Source organism: Polypterus senegalus, chromosome 12, assembly GCF_016835505.1.
Source record: "Polypterus senegalus isolate Bchr_013 chromosome 12, ASM1683550v1, whole genome shotgun sequence".
NCBI classification, from domain to species: domain Eukaryota; kingdom Metazoa; phylum Chordata; class Cladistia; order Polypteriformes; family Polypteridae; genus Polypterus; species Polypterus senegalus.
The window spans coordinates 143,743,595-143,763,592 of NC_053165.1; the positions used below are offsets into that span (position 1 = coordinate 143,743,595).

Here is a 19,998-nt window from a genome sequence, read left to right on the forward strand (position 1 = left end):
CACTAACCAGCCGTGTGTGAGAAGGACTGGTTCATCCCAATCTCCTGCCTATCAGGTCCCATTTCATTAAACCAAGGCACCACCAACTTCTGCTCTCAATAGACCATTCCATAGTAACAGACTGATAATCCGTGGCCTGGTCTTACATATAAAATATTTGACATGGCCGTTCTCATATTCACATGGGTCATTGTCATGGGCATTGTCTAGTGAATGTCATGGTACAACTGATTTGTTGCAATAATTAATAGCAGTAAAAGGAAAGAATGAAATGAAGAAATTGAATAAAGATTAAAATTATATAAAGAGATTGAGAACAAAGAATCCACATGATTAAGTTTCTCCTAATCTAATATGACTCCCAAGCTTCACTCCTACCAGGTCTGTTCATGTAGACCAGTGGTCTTAAACTCTGGTCCTGGAGGACCACAGTGGCTGCAATTTTTCATTCTAACCCTTTTCTTAATTGGTGACCAGTTTTTGCTGTTAATTAACTTCTTTTCCTTTAATTTTAATTGACTTGTTTTTTAGGAATTGTTGCTCTAAATTGCTTCATTTCTTTCCTTAAATGGCACCCAAACAGAAATGAAATGTGAAGTGAGGAGCTGAGTCTTGTTGTTAATCAAATCCATTCTTTAATTATATGGCTTGTTGCTGCTCTCATTGTGCAATAGCATACATTTTTCCGAAATTGTTGATTTTCTCTTTTCTAAGAGCTCCATTAAAATGTTTTTGTGGACCTGAACAGATCAACATTACTGAGACCTTCATCTTTCTTTATGTTCATATATTGTATGATGGACACAGTTTGCTGGTCATGTTTTGGCTCATTTTGCATCTTATTATTGTTTGGCTGCTAATTAAGGAAAAAAAAAACAATTTAGGGGTCTGAGTCTTCAAGAGCAAGTAAATTAAAATTAATTTAGAACAAGTTAGTTAGCAGCAAAAAGGTCACTAGTTAAGAAAAGGGTTAGAATGAAAACCTACAGCCACTGCAGCCCTCCAGGATGGGAGTTTGAGACCAGTGATGTAGACTTAGTAGATCACAACCACCTCTATCCCACCAGGCTCTAGACAGGCAGGCCAGACCAACCACCAAGCTAAACCTTCATCAAACAGTCCTGCCTCAGCAGGCTAAACTTACAAACAAGGTCCACTCCCAGTGTTCACTCTCAGTATGCCTTATGTCACACTCCACCTTATAATGCTCGAGTAGAGCAGGTTAGAATCATCACCAAGCACCACCCTCACTAGCTCTGCCTCATCAGGGTAGGCCCATTTTTGCAGAAACATCTGTATGATGTTAAAGATGTCACAAGAGCAATTTGGGTCACAGTCTGTTCAAAAAAACACTCATCTCAAGTTGCCCGTTGACCTTAGAAACCAACATTACTATTACTAGACTGATGTTCTGTAATGCAAAAAGTTGCTGACCACTGTTCTACAAACATGTCTTCTTCCTGCTCTTCTGCAGCCTCTCTGAGTGGAGGCACAGATAAAGCTGTGACAATGTGATGGTGAGGCAATCATAATTGAGGTGAATAAACATAATACACACAAATCTCCACAGATTTCTTTCCTCAGAAGCCTATGGGACACTCTAAAGCAGATATTTACCAGTTAGCAGTCTGGTAAAGTACTATGAAATCTGATGTCACACATTTTCGCTACTGGTAGTAAAACAGACAACTGGAGCAGCTATCCCAGGTAAGAGGCTTCTTAAGTATGGCTGCTTTTCACCATTTCCCCTTGGCCTGAGTCCTCATTCACTTGGCTGTCATGAAGGGACCTGTGCACTGGAGTTATAACACAGACTCTGGTATCAGACATATCCTTCACTTGTTAATGTCCTGGTTGCTTGACATGATTTAAAGTAACCCAGGTGCAGGACTGGTCTTCTGTAGCAAAACCTGTAAGCCACCAAGAGGAACGACATCATAGATGTACAGAGACACACAAGTAATGCAACATGGTGTGTCTAAGCATTTCAATGCTTTGCTTTTTCAGAAATTACCTTTACTAGAGCAATACAATTTTACCAAAAAAACAGGGACGCAGCAGCCATCCAAGTGGTTGCACACATCTATCAGTATTCATCATTATTACATACATCACCTTCCACAGCAAGCACCATCTCTGAGAACTGCAGATAAAAATGTGTGTGCTTGTGTGTCTGTGTGATTGTCAATCAATTGACCAATCATTTCTTCATAGTAAGCAATATCACAAGATACTTTACAAAGCAAGAAGCCCTGGGTTCACTTCCCGGGTCCTCCCTGCGTGGAGTTTGCATGTTCTCCCTGTGTCTGCATGAGTTTCCTCTAGGTGCTCCAGTTTCCTCCCAAAGTCCAAAGACATGCAGGTTAGGTGCATTGGTGATCCTAAATTGTCCCTAGTGTATGCTTGGTGTGTGTTTGTGCCCTGCCCGGGGATTTGTTCCTGCCTTGCGCCCTGTGTTTGCTGGGATTGGCTCCAGCAGACCCCCGTGACCATGTGTTAGGATATAGCAGATTGGATAATGATTGACGGACTTTACAAAGCAATTAACATAACCTGACATCTTGCAGCCAGTTAATTGAATTCAGTGTTGTGTTGTAAGAGGTCAAAGCCTCTCCTGAGAACACTGGGCACAGCCCTGGACATGGTGTCATTCTGTTTCAGGACACATTGGCACACACACACACTCAAAGTCAAAGAGGCCCAATACTAAATCATCTATTATATGAAAATGCAAGTCTTTTACAAGATTAAATTATTATCCATTGTGAAGGATGGGGGAAGGCAGATAATTTGGGACACTGCCTCACACAGGATGCTAGATGGTGGTTTCAATGCAGCTTAGTTGGTGCCCCGGATTGCTGCAGGGCACCATGGGATCTGGAGTTTGGCTTCACAGCCCTGCTGGGTACCGTGGGTGCCACCAGGAGACGCTGTAGGGAGACTGGGGGATTTTTACTTTGTAGATGCTTTAATTCTTCCTTTTCCTGTAATAGTGCCTCTAAGCACCCTAACCACCATGCACAGGAAAACAATAATATTAATAAATAACAATTATTCTCAATCCTCTCCTCCACACCTCCCAGCAAGCTCTGTCAACTACCTCCCAACTCCAGCTCGGCTTGGTGGGTTCCCAGCATTCCTTTATATAGTCCTTGACCCATAAGTGTTTCCATTCTTCCTCCCACGTGGCTTGCCAGCACTTCCGGGTCAGATGAAGGGCTTGGGTTTTCTTAAGCCCAGAAGTACTTCGAGTCTTCCATCCCCTTGACTTTAGAGGACTTCTGGGCTTATACTCTTCTTCTTTCGGCTGCTCCCATTAGTGGTATTGCTGATGACACAACTGTAATAGGTCTGATCACCGAGGACGATGAGGCGGCCTACAGGGTGGAGGTCAGACTCCTGTCAGAATGGTGTCAGGACAACAACCTCACCTAGCAAAACTAAGGTGATGATTGTGGATTTCCACAAACAGGCACCAAAGCACAGCCCCATCTACATTGGAGGTGAGGCTGTTAAGCAGGTCAGCAGCTTTAGGTTCCTCGGAGTCACCCTCACTGATGACCTTAAATGGTGAAGTCACACTACGGCAGTAGTCAAGAAAGCCCAACAATGCCTCTACTTCCTCAGGAGACTGAGTAAGACCCAGATGCCCCCCACAACCCTGTGCAGATTATACCCAACTGCAATCAGACTCATGAACAATCAGTAATCTTGTGTCACCTCCACTGCTATCTGCACATATACTTCTGCCACTGTCTCTATTTATTCCTAGGATTCTGGTTTTATCTATTTTCTTATTTGTATTAATGTATTTATTGTGTGTGTGTGTGTGTGTTTTTTGTCTATGTTCACTGTCTACGGGGGTACACGCAAGCAAGCATTTCATTGTACATGGTACTTGTACACATGACAATAAAAAATTGAATTGAAAGTAAAATGACATTACTGCTTGGTAATATATTAATTAAGTCCTACATAATATAAATCTGCACATAATTCAAACTGACTGGAAGAGTTTAGAAATCAGAAAAAGATGGAGGTGGATCAGAAACGATGTTTAACTTCATTATTCTTGAATGTATTAGACAGACAGACAGACAGACAGATAGATAGATAGATAGATAGATAGATAGATAGATAGATAGATAGATAGAAAGAACTGAAAAGAACTATATAATAAATGGATAGACAGAGCGATACATCTTGAGCAAATGGGAACGGTGCTATGAAAATAACATTTATTATTATTATTATTATTATTATTATTATTATCTATTAATCTCCAGGGCAAATTAAAACTTTACAGAAGCTTAGGAGAGAGAGAAAATAGAGACATGTTTGTATTTTTATATTTGATATGCAATATTTAACAAATCAAGACAAGTTATCTCAGAAGTGGAATTTTGTAAACTTTAATACAATTCAGTTTCTTTTCATTCCAGTTCTTTTCCTCACGAGCTGGGTCCAATTCCAGTTGTAATTCACATTCCAGGAAGTGAATTGAAATTGACTGTGCATTCTCAATTCAGTTCAAGAATGACCCCAAGCTGGCTGGATGGGATTCCATTCCATTGGAATTAATTTTTTTTTTTTTTCACTTTTATACTCAAAGAGCTTTACATAGACAAAGGGGAACCACTTCAAGTAGCACCGATGTGTAGCACCCACCTGGATGATGTGATGGCAGCCATTATTGTGCCAGTATGCTCACCACACGCTAGCTTTTAGGTAGTGAGAGAAATTATCAGCCATTAAGGAGCAGTTTATGATTTTGGGGCGAGAATGATGGCCAATTTCGGCAGGATATTGGGATAAACCCAACTATTTTTATAAAGATGTCCAGGGATCTTTAATGACCACAGAGAGTCGGGACCTCGGTTTGACATCTTATCTATGGGGCAGCGTCATATTTACAGTACAGTGTTCGTGTCAGTGGACAGGGATCCGTATACAGGCCACAGGGTATGCGCTCACATCTCTTCCAGTACAGCCTAAGCTTTTTCTAGATGGTCTCCCATCCAAGTACTTGGTTTCATGTGGAATAGCTGTTCCGAACTGCAGGTGCTGCTAACAAATGAACACTCACAAACACCCCCGCTCACGTGTGGATGTCATAGACTAACACTAACCTAAGAAGCACGTCGTTGTGACTGAAGGGAAAAGAAATTACCCGAAAAAAAAACGCACAAATCCTACAAAGACAGTACCCGAGCTGGACTCATTTGTTGCCAAAATGTCGGTGTGAAAAGAGGCGGCGGTGGAGGCGTCGTTTTCTCTCTCTCTCTCGTTTTTGTCAGAATATTTATGTATTTATTCCACAGATCGCCCCACTGCCGATATGCGACTTTTAAATCGGGTTCTGCTCAAACCCCTTTCAACTATCCCTTTGGCCCCGCCCACTCGGCCCTGTCCGGTTGCTAAGCAGGGTGTCGTGTTGTGGCAACGGTGGCGAGCGGCGCAGGTTGTGAAAGGCGCGCAATGGGAGAGCGGGTAACGCCACCAGGGTGACTCACGTCGTGTCCGCAGTCACATACGTCGCCCTCATTGACGGTTCACTATGCTCACCATTAGAAAGTCTCCGAACCGACCGGCAACCACAAAGGTACGGTTGGCGTGCTGCGGTGTAAGCCTGTGTGCCGGGTCCGGACAAGCCCACGAGGGCAGGGCTCACTCCGTTTATTCAGCTGGGAGAGGTTGTTGACTTTAGAGAGAAGGAGATACAGAGCGCGGGCCGGTAACCACTGTCACTTTGGAGCACCTGTCCGGAGGGGCGGCTCCGGAAGCGCCAAGCGCGACTGGACTGCGACTCGTAGGGATTTATGAGTCCGTATAAAGGAGAGAAATGACCGACTACTACAGGCCGCACACCGGCACAGTGAGTACAGGAGAGACAGTAGCCAACAACGATCTTTTCTCAATGTCAGTCACTTTGTGTGTCTTTTCTTAGAAAAATAGGCCAGAGAAAGTAACGAGAGTATACCATGAGATCTTCAGAATTAATTCTTTGTGCTCATCTGCTGACTGCTTGGTTAACTCGATCTGCTCGTTTGCCTTCTTATACCTACAGAACTTGGTCATTAGGCTAGCTGTCCAATTATGTTTCGCCTGCCTGGCTGGACATTGATTCTCTCCAAAAAAAAACAAAACAATCTTGACATCTTTTAGTCTGACTCTCCACTAGGTCTTATGCATTTGGTTCTGTCAGAATGGCCCACCTTCTGTCTGGTTGTAAGCTTGTTTAGAATAAAAAAAAAAAACAGAGATCCATATAGGTATTAATCTGTATGTCTGTGTGTCTATCACACTAGTTCTCTTTGCATCTGGTCTCATTTTGCCCACTTGACTGATTGGAGAAACTTGCTTCAGACTTCTGTGGCAATTCCATCTGTCCCTTTCTTAACTGCCGAACTGACAGATCTGTATATCCACTTGCCTGGATGTTTTTCTGACTTTCAACCAGGCTGACCTACTGTGTCACAGCAAGGTTTTAGTAGCATATGTTTAAGCTGTAAGTGATTGTTTCCATTCTGTTTTCTTTTACTTTATTAATGTTTTGATTTGCTGGGTGGTATCATCATAAAATGATCTAAAGAAGCTGTGTTCCTCAAGAAGTTAAACAAGTTTGCCCCGTGCACATAGGTTATCCTCCAGATGTTTTTGTTTTCTCCTACAAACTTAAGATGTTCATGATGAGGAAATCAATGATTTTGTTATAAACTTTTTCCATCATAGTGGAATTCTACAAAAGTTAATTCCCATCACTTAAAAAAATAATATTATTGTGTTATTTCGCAATGACCATTGCGTTTTTTTGCTACAGTATTTCCTGATGTGGTCAGTTTCATCATGTGACGGCTAGGATAAGGTAAGGACATGCATAGTTTGCAACCAAGTGACGTGAACTAAACAAAAGTCACAGTTATACATTTAATCTTGCATGCATGAGGGTTAAATTTAATCTGCCCAGTTTAGGGATACAGGGGGGCAGTGATTATCACAGCAGCACTGGTTATAAAGTAAGGACCAAATGTGGTGGATGGTACACCCGTTATTTTCGGGATTGTGCTCTTTGCAATCCAATAACAGATACCTAGAAAATAAAGTATATGTTTAGTTTTAATCTAGTTTTTTACTATAGATATTTTGAAACAATGGGATCTGGTGCACAACAACTAGTGTTCATACCTCAAATGTTCAGAGGCTCAGGTTGGGGATGGAAAAGGGTATAAATATTATGTAATTAACAGTACATGGAGAACTGCAAGTTTTTTTGTTTTTTTTTTAATTGACAATTACACAGATCAATGCTACCAATGCAATGTCCCTGCACCAAGCTGGAATCGGTGTGCCACTGTTAAGGGCTTATTTGTCTGGAAAAGTCCTATGTTTAGCGTGAGCTATTGTGGACATCTCTGAGAGAATCTGTTTTTGGCATGTTACACCCCTAAAAACTAGATTCATTACAAACTAAAAACTAGTTACATGATAATTTGCTCATTTATTAATCCTTGCTTGTTTTTCTTGTCCCTTTGATTATGTGGAATTTTGGATTTAGAACAAGAAGCAGTTAATGGATAAGGTAATTATTGTTTTCAGAGAGTTAGGTTACATCCACACTGCTACGTTTTTGTTTAATAACTTGAGACATTATTCTCCATTTTGCCCTTTTGTCCACACTACCCCAGAGGTTTTAACCCCTCAAATTGGAGACTCTTGAAAACACTCTCTAGAGCCATATTTTTTTAAAATGGTGGCTCGTTGTTGCAGTGGGGATGACTGAAAATTTAGAGTTTTGATAACACACATTCTATTTTCACTGTTATTGGTTAATACTAATTTTGTGGAACTTTCCCAATTGCATTCTACTTATTAAAATAACTCATTTTTTGATTGGTCACCCTTAAACAAAAGCAAAAAAAAAACTATGTTCCAACATAGCGGACATAGAGGAGCTGTTTTCCATGGTGCTTGTTTTGATGCTTACCTGTATGCATCTAAATAGTGTTTTGTACAGTTTGAATGTTGTATACATCTGCAAAAGGCATATAAATTGTTTGTCACAGTTCTGCCATAAATCCCAAGGCTGGTAAGCCTTACCATTCCTTCAAGAAGTTTTCTGCCGATGTGTATATCCCCAGTGTAGGTGAGAGGCTACATCATCTGTGTTTTCAGTCATTTTAGTGGTGACAGAGATCGTTTTTGCATAAAAACTCCTCTTGTTAATGAAAATGTAATTGTGTGGACATAGCCTTAGATGCCCTCAAACCCAGTCATGCCCATGCATCTGAAACAGTGATATGTGATATACTGTAGATTAATCTGTTTAGAGGATCTGACACCTTCATTGGTCTGTACATTTCTTTCAGTATCGTCTTTGCTTGTCTGTATCATTCAAGGTGGCTAGTAAATGGTGTTATTTGTGACCTATCAATGAGTTTGATAAGTGAGCTCAATTCACAGTATTTCTAGTATGCTGTCTGAGAATTTTGTCTTTATTTCCCAGCATTCTTACATGTTCAGTAAGTGTGGTGTCTCACACTTTACAGTCATGGACATACCAGCCTCTTAGTTTTGCTGCCTTCTCTCACTACTTCTCTAATTTAGCGTCCTTCTTGCCTTACCTGGCTGCCAAGGCTTTAAAAATAATTTTTACATTATTTTTGGTATTTTCAATTTTTTAATCCAAGTGATTTGAATCACAGTAGACAGGCAAACACCCCAAATGCCAATTGACAGGAGAATTTCAAGCAAAATGTAAACTAATACTATCTCAATAGTGAGTTGATTATTTAGTAGGTAAATTGGTATAGTTAGGGCACAAAATACTGTTTTAAAGAATGCCAATAGGTGACACATCCACAAAGCAGTATATATCGCTTTTGTTTCCTAGCTCTTGGATCTTAAAAGCACTCTGTATTTAAATGTATGTGAAACTGGTTTAATATAGACAAATAGGGTAGCCTTAGGAGATGTGCTAGTGTGCATTATTTTACTTTGGGGACCTTTGCAATGAAATCCTTGTTTTAAATACAAGGCTTGTTTTACACAGTACTAATAGAATTACTTGTTTATTATCCTGCAGCTGCAGAGGGGAACATTTGACCTTCCATCTTATGATGCTCTTGAAGAGATTTTGCCAGAATATGAGTACCTATTCCGTGTTCATCCAGCCACTCAGGATCCTCGTTATGGACGCAGACATCCCCATAGGACAGAGCCCGCACAGCCTGACAAGAGTAAGGTCACTGAGTCCACAGAACGGTCCCAATCCCCGCCTCGCCGTACCCATTCCCCTAAGAGGTAAGAAACTAGTAGACCACCTGCAGGGAAGTAACTTGCATTCTATGCAATCTGTCTTAAACATACCCTTTAGAGCAAGGATACCTCCATATATATCTAATTTTCTTTTGCTAAAATTCTTACTTCATGTTTTTTTAAATTGGAATGTTAACACAATATTACACTACATTTACTACAGTTATCCCCTTAAGTATGTAAAATGTGCTTGTGAAATATGAGTATTGCCTTTGAAAAGTATTTCAAGCCGCTGGGACCTTTTTAAGTTTTATCCTGATTAGCTCAGTATGATTAAGTGTCTGTCTCACTGTATGTTTGAATGTGTTTTCAGAGTACAGTACTGGCATTCATTCTAGGGTTGGTCCCCTTTTACAACATATTAATTTATAATGTAGAATCTGAATGTATTGTTTTGGGATTTTTGGTTGGGGTTTAATTCAAAACAATTATTTGCATATGGTTCAAAATTCTTAGAAAAGTACAATTTATACCATGACTAATCCTATAAGTATTTAAGCAAAGGGTGAAGACAGAGCCCCAAAATAAATACAAAGTAAACAAAATCCTCACTGCCTCTATGGGCCTTAATTTATTTTTTCTTTTGCCATTCAGGGAAGTAACTTCCTCAGCTCTTAATACCATCAACCTCTACCCTTCTATAATTTTATATTTTTCTTTCTATCCCTTTAAACGTCTTCTTCTTTGCCATTATCCTTTACCTAATTGGCGAGCAGGGAAACACTGTCTGTGTGTCACATTTATTTTTTCCCTGCCCCAAAACTGCTTTGTCTATTGCTGGTGTCCTCTGCACCCCAGAGCCCTGAAAAGCCTTTAATTGACCATTTTATTCTGTTTCAGTAGCATGGTCTTACATATCCCATCTGGTAATCTGCTGCCTCTTTCTAACCTGGAAGGTTTTTATTGCTCTTCTGGTAGCTCCTCATTGCCTAAACATGTGTTGCACAGATCTGGAACCCTGTAATAATAGTGGGAATTCTACATATTTTTTCCCAATGCACCTTCATTTCTTTCTCACTTGGGACCTCTGTCTTCATGCTATACACATGGAGTTGCAACTGTATGTTCAGCTGTTTGGAGGAACAAGCTATTTGCATTAATGAGTATGAGCACCTATTAAAGTGGCCAGTCAATTAATAATTAAGTATTTGCTTAAGGTTCACAATTTCCAGATACTGATTTGTAGTTACTATATATTTTCTTCATGATTTTAATCTCTCAGATTGTTTTATATATTTTTGATTGATCTGCTTCTTTCATAGCTTCATGATCATTTTGTAATTTAGTATTTAATGTAATATTTCTATTTTTGTACGGACTGTAATTCTGATGCAGTTTCTAGATATATGCTTTTAGAAATAGGACACAATTGCAGGTGTTTTATGGAAGACTATATCATTCTGTAAAAAGGCTCCTTGCTTGTCCCTTTATGAGCAAACCATACTGTAAATGTGAGTATTCTTACTAAGAATTACAGTACATATATAACTATTTAATACAGTTTGTTCATAACATACAGACATGATCTTATTTTATAATCTTTTTAATGTTGTCATATTACATTGTGTGAGCTGTACAGAACACTGTCACAGATTTACCTCTTACCATTTATATGGTGGGTGAACATTTTTTTGTATGACAACAAATAATTAGGAAGTGACCAGAATGGTTCAGTTTATCAGTAGATTATCTGTTGTGTGATACTTTTTCTGTATGGTAGTATGGCAATTAACAATTCAGATGTTGCAGTACAGACGGAGAAAGTACATTTAAAGTATATTTAAAGGAAGCAGAAGTTATCTTGGACTGAACAAAAATATATTGGGAGATCATATGCAGTGAATCTTATGACATTGCTATCAAATATTAATTAAAGCTATTTATTAACTTCAAACTAACTTTACATTGCACCATTTATAGAGCACACCCTCACAAAGTGCTTTATAAAGTATATAATAATGTCCTTCAGAATAATTGATGCAATATAAGCTGCAGTAAGCATAAGAATATGCCTTTATACATTTAGGGATCATATGATGACACTCTAAAAGATAAATCAGTTGTGTTTTTAGAAAGTAGGACAGGTATTTGCATGACATCCATTTATTTCTTAATATATTTTCTCCATAATGAAATTATGGAAACAGGAGCCAATATCAACAGGTTTGTTTTTAAAAAAATTATTGTTTTTTAACACACCTTGAGGTATGAGGGCTGCAGTTATCAGATGTTCAGAAGTGAAGTAATTGGGAAATAATATGAAGCACAGGTAGTAGACACAGACATGACTACCTTTACAAAGAGTCAGTGCACTATAGTGCAAAATGAACACAGTACAAATGAAACAAAAGTGTGCATTGACATTAGCATTTCATATGTCTGTGAAATGACAGATTACTGTAACTCACAAACTGAAGAGCTGCAGTAATCGAGAGTCATAAGTTTTCTTTCACTGGCATATGTCTGTATGCAAGCAAGAAACATGAGCAGGGCATGATATTACCAGACTCCTTTTATTGACACCATGGCAAAACGTAAATAAACTATATTGTACTCTGTTTTGTTGACAAAAAAATGAATGTTTGAAAGGAATAGATCAATCTGTAGTGATACATAATGTATGGAAGAAAGCAATACAAGAGTGAATGAAAACCAGAAGCATTTTAATATGAACAGAGGAACCCTTGCTCTTTCTTTTCACAAATTCAGATGTCTCTAGAGATATGGCTATGGGCAGGTCAGTGCCAACCCAAAAGAGTCAGCTGGCCATCCAAAGAAACATCTGTAAAAATAATGTTTTTAGCTTATTTTGGCTTTCAGCTGCCCTTACTAAATGCCCAAATGCCCACCCAGACATCACAGTAACACCACTGGACATGCCGCATATTTCCTGGTTTATTTTGACTTTGAAGATGTATTGTTAAAGCATAACAGATCACATTAAAATACCGAATGGATAAAAATGTGTACAAATCTTTTGTCATGCAGAAAACTTCAAGGAGATTGAATAGTTTAGCACACAAGTGTACAGTTTATCCCGATTAAATCAAGTAGGTGCAGTCAGAACTGAAGGAGGAGTTCTGAGGGAAAGCCCACTGTAGAGAAACTTGAGCACAAGTTAAAACAAAACAACATTAAGGAAGTGTGGAACAGGATGAGGACTATCACTGGCTGCAAGCAGGCTGTTAAACATGCAGAGGAAGTAACAGGAGCAGAGTTAATGAACTGAAGCAGTTCTTCAACAGGTTTGAGTCATTCTTGTCAGTCTAGCCTTCCCTCAATACTGCTAGCTGCTGTGTGCAAGCTAAGGAAGGTTCAGGAATTCCAACTGCCATGCACACGCCCTGCACAGCCTGCCTGTGCTTTACAACCCCACTCCAGTCCATGGATTGTGTGGCTGTGCTGAAAACTGCATATAAAAGGATTCAGGGTCAGATAGAATCAGCCCCAGGGTGCTGAAAACGTGTGCCAGCCAGTCCTGCCGGGTTCTTTACCACCTGTTCTCCCTTTCCCTAATACATAATACAAAAGTTTTAAATAGTATTAATAACTTTCATTCTATACTGTCAGTTAAGATGCTTTAACTGCTAGAGGAAACTGAGGAACATGGTATTTAGAGTCCTGTTGTATTATCTTCAAGTGTGAGTTAGAGTCTTTCTCCCACATTACATTTAGGCTTCCATGTCAAGTGAGCCACTAGTCTGTTACCAGAAGTGAAGCTGAAATGACTACATATTTTTGAGTCCTTTGGTCTTCGATTTGCACTGTCCATCTTTGCAAAATCTCAAAAAGTGATTAATGTTAATTTTGTCATTGAAGTGATGTATATAATACGTAATAAGGCAACTAATTAAAATCAAAATTTGTTGCTAATTATTTTTTCATACATTATTATCAGCAGTGTTAATTAGTTATCATAGTCCTAGTAATCTCCCTGTAACTCTTAGATAAATAGGTAAAGATTTATTAAAACACCTTCATAAAGCATTTTTGGAGTGCATGTTCTTTCCACCAATATTCTCACCTTCTTGCTCTACGTCCGCATTTTTAGACTTTATTTGACTTCTAGTTTTAATCTAGATTAGTGGCCTCCCTCAGTAATCTTCTTGCATGAACAAAACACTCAGTTTTAAGGGATAGCCTATTCTAGGCGTGTTTACAACTTTGTAATACTCTTTCAGTTTCTTAATGGTTTATTTAACTGGACTCTAGGGGATATTCTTGGAGCTGCTTGGAGTGATCTTTTTGTTTTCATTGTGTAGGTTAGGCCATGATATTGAGTCCCCACTAGTTGGACCTTACAGATAAAGTATTATATGTTTTATAATTAATTTAGATCACTTAGCAGAGGCATGTTTTCACTTTGACATTAAGGGGTCTTTTTCTGTTAGGCAATGTCAAAAGAGGTCCATTTAAATTCAGTGTGTGATTCAGTTTTCTATGCAATAAAATGTGAAAGCTTCCAAAATGGGTGAATACTATATAGTGTAATATAGTGACCTCCACTCACAGTGTGTGCTGACAGCAGAGGAAGACCTGACTAAAAAACCTGCTGTACATAAAAGAAAGCAGAGCAGCTGATGCTGTCCATACTAGACCGAAATTAAGACAGGCCTCACTTTAGCATCTCCCAGATTTACCATGCTTTATATTTTATTATTGTGCACAAGATCTAGTATTTGTTTTCCATTGCTGATCCAAAAGTCTGTCATCTAATTTAGACATAACAAAAGGACAAGGTCAACAATAGCCAAGAGACAATAATATTACAACTACATGGAGAACTGATTATAGTCCACCCTGTGAAAATTTCATATAAATGTCAACTGTTTGGACTGCTGACATGACAAGTCCAGAATTTCTGTCAGTCTTATCAGTTAAACATGCAATTGGCTTCACTTTTGGGAACAGTTTTTTGTTGAGTAAATATAGTATTGCTTGTTTATTATGCTGGCTCCTGCTTGTTTCATCTACCTACGTATATGTTTGTCTTTTAGGCATGTCAGATTTGTTGGGAGCATGCACGGCTCACATTGAATTGCACTAATTGAATATATTTGTATATATATAATAAATAAAAAAAACTCTTATCTGAAGGCAAAAAATGGTATTCAATGAAATGTTGCTTTAATATGCAGTAATTTTGGCCTTGTGTTAAATTAGACATACAAAAAATATTACTGTATATTACAAATGTTGTTTTTAACATCACTCCCAAAATCAACCATTTCATGTATTTGAATGGTTAGCTTATAACTTTATAAGTAAAATGAACACACCCCTTCACAACACATTTTCGGATAGATTTTGTTTCCTTACAGCTCAGCTTTTCAACCAAGAGTTCTTTTAAGAACTGATTCTCAGGCACCCTAGTATCTTTCTGCACCAGACCACTTTTTGGTTCACTCCTGACCTTGAGATCACTTACTTTTGTTTTATGCTACTCCTGGTTATCATTTATCACAGTAAGGAAAAGCTGATTTCTTTTAAATGATTTCTGATTTTTCCTTTTATTACTATAGTGGCTTTTAAATCAGCATTTTAAAGAGTGTTTTCATTGTCAGCAGTATTTGTTTAGCTGCTTCACCTGACACAGTTTCACACACTGCATATATTATTATTATTATTTACTAAATTGACAGACATTGCTTGAAACAATGAAGTGTAATTGAAAAAACAACAATTAGCACTCAGCTGGTGTCCCATGTTGCAAAGTATTAAGTTGGGGCCTTCAGACCTAATCTACCGCCTAAGCGTCTTGTGCTTTGCTTTAAAAATTCCTTTGTTTGTTCATGTAGTAGTTTTCTAACAAGCAGTCACACTCATTTTGTAGAATTGTTCTAAGTTGCTGTGAACTTAGAACAATATAACAATACTAGGAGGTTCACCCCCTGCTCACTTCGCTCGCCATGTTTCATACAATTCGTGATAAATGTTAGTTTTCTCAGAGACCGTCTTTAACCTGGATCATACGTAGGTTTTAACTGTATATAATGTAGCTGGATTATATTTACATCTGCCATAGTATAGTGTAGCACAGCACACAAACCTGTAGATGAAATGGAAATTATTTGCCTCTAAAAACCCAACAACAAAGTGAAAAGAAGATAACATGCTGTGGTAAAGCACATTTGGAATCCGTGGCAGTGTGTGAGTTTAAAAAGATAAATAAATTATAAATAAAACAGATGTTCACCTCAGACCGGTTTTCCTTGGGAAGTCCTACCTCGAGCATGTAGCTCCCGACAACATAGCTCCGAGGATCACTAGACCGTGCAAGCCCTTCTGCCACGGCAAGGCCTCGAAATTTTCCCAGTTCCCTGCATTCCTATAATAGAAATTATGAATAAAGTGAAATGTTCAGGAAAAATTTAGACTTTTCAAAACCTGAAATTTTAGGTGGAGGCTGTGTTACACTGTATTGTGCTAATGTAATAACCTTTTGGTAATGTAGAAATTGGAATGGTTTCATAGGATTAATGCCCTCAAACAAATATTATACAGTAATCCCTCCTCAATCGCGGGGGTTGCATTCCAGAACCCCCGCGAAGTAGAAACCATATGTTTGTATGGTTATTTTTATATATTTTAAGCCCTTATAAACTGTCCCACACTGTTAACATTTTTAGAACCCTCTAGACATGAAATAACATCCTTTAGTCAAAAGTTTAAACTGTGCTCCATGACAAGACAGAGATGACAGTTCTTTCTCACAATTTAAAGAATGCAAACATATCTTCCTCTTCATAGAATGCGTGTCAGGAGCAGAGAATGTCAGAGAGAGAGCAAGTGAAAAGCAAACAATCAAAAAATCAATATGTGCTTTCGGGCTTTTAAGTATGCCGAAGCACCGCGATAAAGCGGCATTTTTTAGAGGAGCGTCCATATCTTCTAGGCAAACAGCCTCTGTGCAAACAGCCCCTCTGCTCAAACCACCCCCGTCAGGTGCAGAGAATGTCAGAGAGAGTGAGAGAGAGAGAGAGACAGAGAAAAGCAAACAATCAAGCACCGTGAGGGAAGCATATCGTATATCATTGAGGAGTTTTATTTAAAACGTAATACATGCTCTGATTGGGTAGCTTCTAAGCCATCCGTCAATAGCGTCCCTTGTATGAAATCAACTGGACAAACAAACTGAGGAAGCATGTACCATAAATTAAAAGACCCATTGTCCACAGAAATCCGCGAACCAGCGAAAAATCTGTGATATATATTTAGATATGCTTACATTTAAAATCTGCGATGGAGTGAAGCCGCGAAAGTCGAAGCGCGATATAGCAAGGGAGCACTGTATAACAAAGGTTTAAGCTCACCCTGATAATTGTTTGTATTGGCAGCATAAGAAACACTGGGGGACAGATCACATATTCAGAACCTTTCCTACTTTCTTTCAAAGGAGCAAACTGTTTAAAAAGCTGAAGTGTAAATACATTTTTTTGCCTGTTTTTGCAGCAAAACCTTGAAGGAATCCACACAACTTGCACCAAATCCCATTCCCAAGTGGAGGTGCAGTGGAAGTGGCACACAGTGTACTTATACCCAAGTCTTTCCCCATTTCGACCCTCTACCAAAGAAAATCTTTAGACACATAAAGGAAGAGGATGTAATATAGTCCATTGTGTAGCTAAAAGCCGTATTTGACGAACACTTGAAATGTGATTATATAAGATTGCACTTAATTATTTATGTCAAAAGATGTGTCCAAATATTAATGATACAGCTGTAAGAATCTATGCAGTGTCCGTCTTTTAATCACATACTGCTTTGACATATAAGCACAAAAAAGTTAATGGTTGTCTTTGGACATTTGCACGTGATTATTACTTTTAATTTAAAGGTGCGGTAATAATAACTAGAAATAAACAAATTATACGAAAAATACCTTTAGGCATGGCAAAAAGTGAGGAGGGAGATTTGAACAATTATAGATTAAAGATAAAAGAAGGTATCAAAAATTATGTGAATATCATAAGTAGAAGAGAAGGGCGGAAGTTAAAGTACACAAGATGATGGACAAATGTTTTAAAGCCAGAGAGACACGAATTAACAACACTAAAAGTGTGGAAATAATTGCTTTTTAGGACATTGTTTTACTAAATTTTATGGCAGAAAAATATGATTTTTATGGTGAAAAAGTGTCATTAGAAGCATGAAGAGACTCTCCCCTACTGCAAGGTGGTCTGTAAATAGTATATTTATTAAAATATGTAAACAAGTATAATATGGTGGCACATTTTAGCACTACAGCCTCACAGGTCCAGCATACAGGAATCAAATCCCAAGCCCAGTTGCTACCTGTAAAGAGTCTGCATTTCTTCATTTGTCTATGTGGGCATTTTTCTGGATACTGCAGTTTTCCTATGACTTTTTAGTCACGTTTCTTTTAGTTCAAGTGGCCGTTCTAAATTAGCCCCTGTGTTACATTTCTGTACTGTCCAAAGCTGGTTCTTGTTTTACAACTAAGGTTGTCAGAATTCAAACTCCAACCTTCTCCGCAGAACCTAATTTGAATTAAGTGGGTTTTAGAATGTTACATGTTTGGACAAAACTAAAAACTATAATAACAACCCTCCCTTGCATTTTTATTAATGAATGCAAATGTGCCAAATACTACTGGGTAAGGCATCATCTATTTTAAAATATATATTTACATGCATCATTCTCTTCATAGGGTTCATGCAAATCAAAGTCATATAACTGCTACACATAAGCATGGGCAGAGTGGAACTATTTTTCATTCGTGGAGTGACATGATACAGACCAGCCCACCCCTACTCTGGAGGTTGGGGATTTATTATTACTAGTCCGGCATGGTAACTGCCAACAAAAGAAAAGAGACATACAACTAAATCTGTCTGTCTGTTGATCTTTTCAGTGCACTCGTGTAGATGCTGGAGCAATAAGTTGCCATGGTCAAGAGTGTTGCCTTGTAGAGAATTGGTAGCTTCAGCTTTGTACCCTTGGTAGTTAAGGCTATGCTTTCCAATCAGTTTTACCACATTCACAACATACTCTGTCTTAGGGATTATTGGAAGGGATAGCAGAAAAACTGGGGAGTGGAGATGTAGCTTGCAGCAGCATTCTCTGATCTGTTTTTATCTGTCTGAGTATCTCTTTCTTTATCCTCCACAGCTGTTGTTGCCTCTGTCATGTGCCCAAAAGTACAACCCTATCTTGTCTTTGGCATGAATCCTGCAGTTGAACTACAGGACCAGCCTCATCTTTAATAACAAAGAATTGAATAATTTATTGGAATACTACTATGTTGTTTGTACTACTATACACCATAGCTAATTATTTGCAATACATTATACTTGATACCAGTTTAGCTAATATATTGTTGCATATCTTTCCAAAGATAATTTCTTCATATCCTGTAGTCAATAATAATATATCATACTTGTTATATAATTTTGTATAATACTGGAAAATACATGCAAATCTCTATTGTATCATTACACCACAGCACTACAATGTTGCACATACCTGTTGTTGTGCTTTCTTTACTGTCTTCTGCACCTACCTCATCAGCATTACTGGACTGACTCTCTGTGGCTGCAGAGGAACAATTCAAATGTGTATTGGGTAATAGGTATTCATAGCAGGTTGTGTTTGGGTTGTGTAATACTTACTTTGTATATTCACTAAACATTTTCCCTTTCTTCATAGGCTACACATAACCTATATTCTGAAGCCTAAAACTAGCTTCAAAAAACAGGTAGCAGCACAGAGTTCCAGCTACTTTTGTTATCAGCTCAATAACTTAGCTGCCATTAATAGTGTTGTCATGTGAAGCACCACGCATCGATGTCTGCTGGACACAGTGTGTTAATAATGCTAGACCTCAGTGTGTTTAAGGAAATTTGACACAATGTAGAGCCAATCGCATTTCCAAGTGCTACTGAAATCGTGAACCGATGCAGTGTTTTAAATTTCATGATGAACAGCTTTTCTCACCTGTTCTAAATAAAGCTGATATTTTCATAAATTATGCTGCTTCCTCTTCCAGTGCATTTTTTTTGTTTAATCCTGTTTCTCAGAATGACCTTTGTTTGTTCTTTTACCATTTATAAAATATAGAAACCATTGTAAAATCCTTAAATGTTAAACTATTGCTTAAATGCAGTAAGCAGGTTAAGAAAATGGATGGTTGAAAGGTTTTAATTTTACTCTTGCCGGGTTATACTATTTGAGGAGGGGTCGCCTCCTTTACCCCTAGAATGTATACTTGCATACAAAGTGTGGTTATACTGCCTGGGGAGGCACCATTTTTTAATTGATTTATTGAATACATGTGCATTTATTTATGACAATTTGAAAGAGTGGGCACAGCAGCTAGGCCAGCCAAGAAACATCTCCAGTCCACAAGGATATCTCACAGTTTTCCTGATGACCACTCCACCCCTGCACGTAAGCAATAATGTTAGTGCGTTTGCTAATTTATTTAATTTAAATAGATAATAGTGGGAAGAACAGGTTACAGTGGAACAAGATTAAAGAAAAGACAACCTTCATTTTTAGCTCGCAGTCTAACTAGTCATTCAGACACATACTGTTCCTCATGTGTGATGGACCATGGGTATCTGGTGAATAAAGAAAAAAGGCATAATTGTGAAGTAAGCCTGTGTGTTAATCATGATGCATCTCTCAAAGATAACTACAGTATGCATAAGATGCTTTCTG

General features: G+C 38.3%; 1 protein-coding gene across 2 annotated transcripts in view; it reads left to right on the plus strand.

The window, feature by feature from the left end:
* Positions 1 to 19,998, plus strand: part of ccdc33 (coiled-coil domain containing 33) — a 335,403-nt gene that overhangs the window by 280,423 nt on the left and 34,982 nt on the right. For both annotated transcript variants that reach the window (XM_039773700.1, XM_039773702.1), the window contains exon 17: positions 9,083 to 9,300. In XM_039773700.1, coding sequence (XP_039629634.1) covers positions 9,083 to 9,300 — 218 coding nt within the window. The remainder of the gene's footprint in view (positions 1 to 9,082; positions 9,301 to 19,998) is intronic.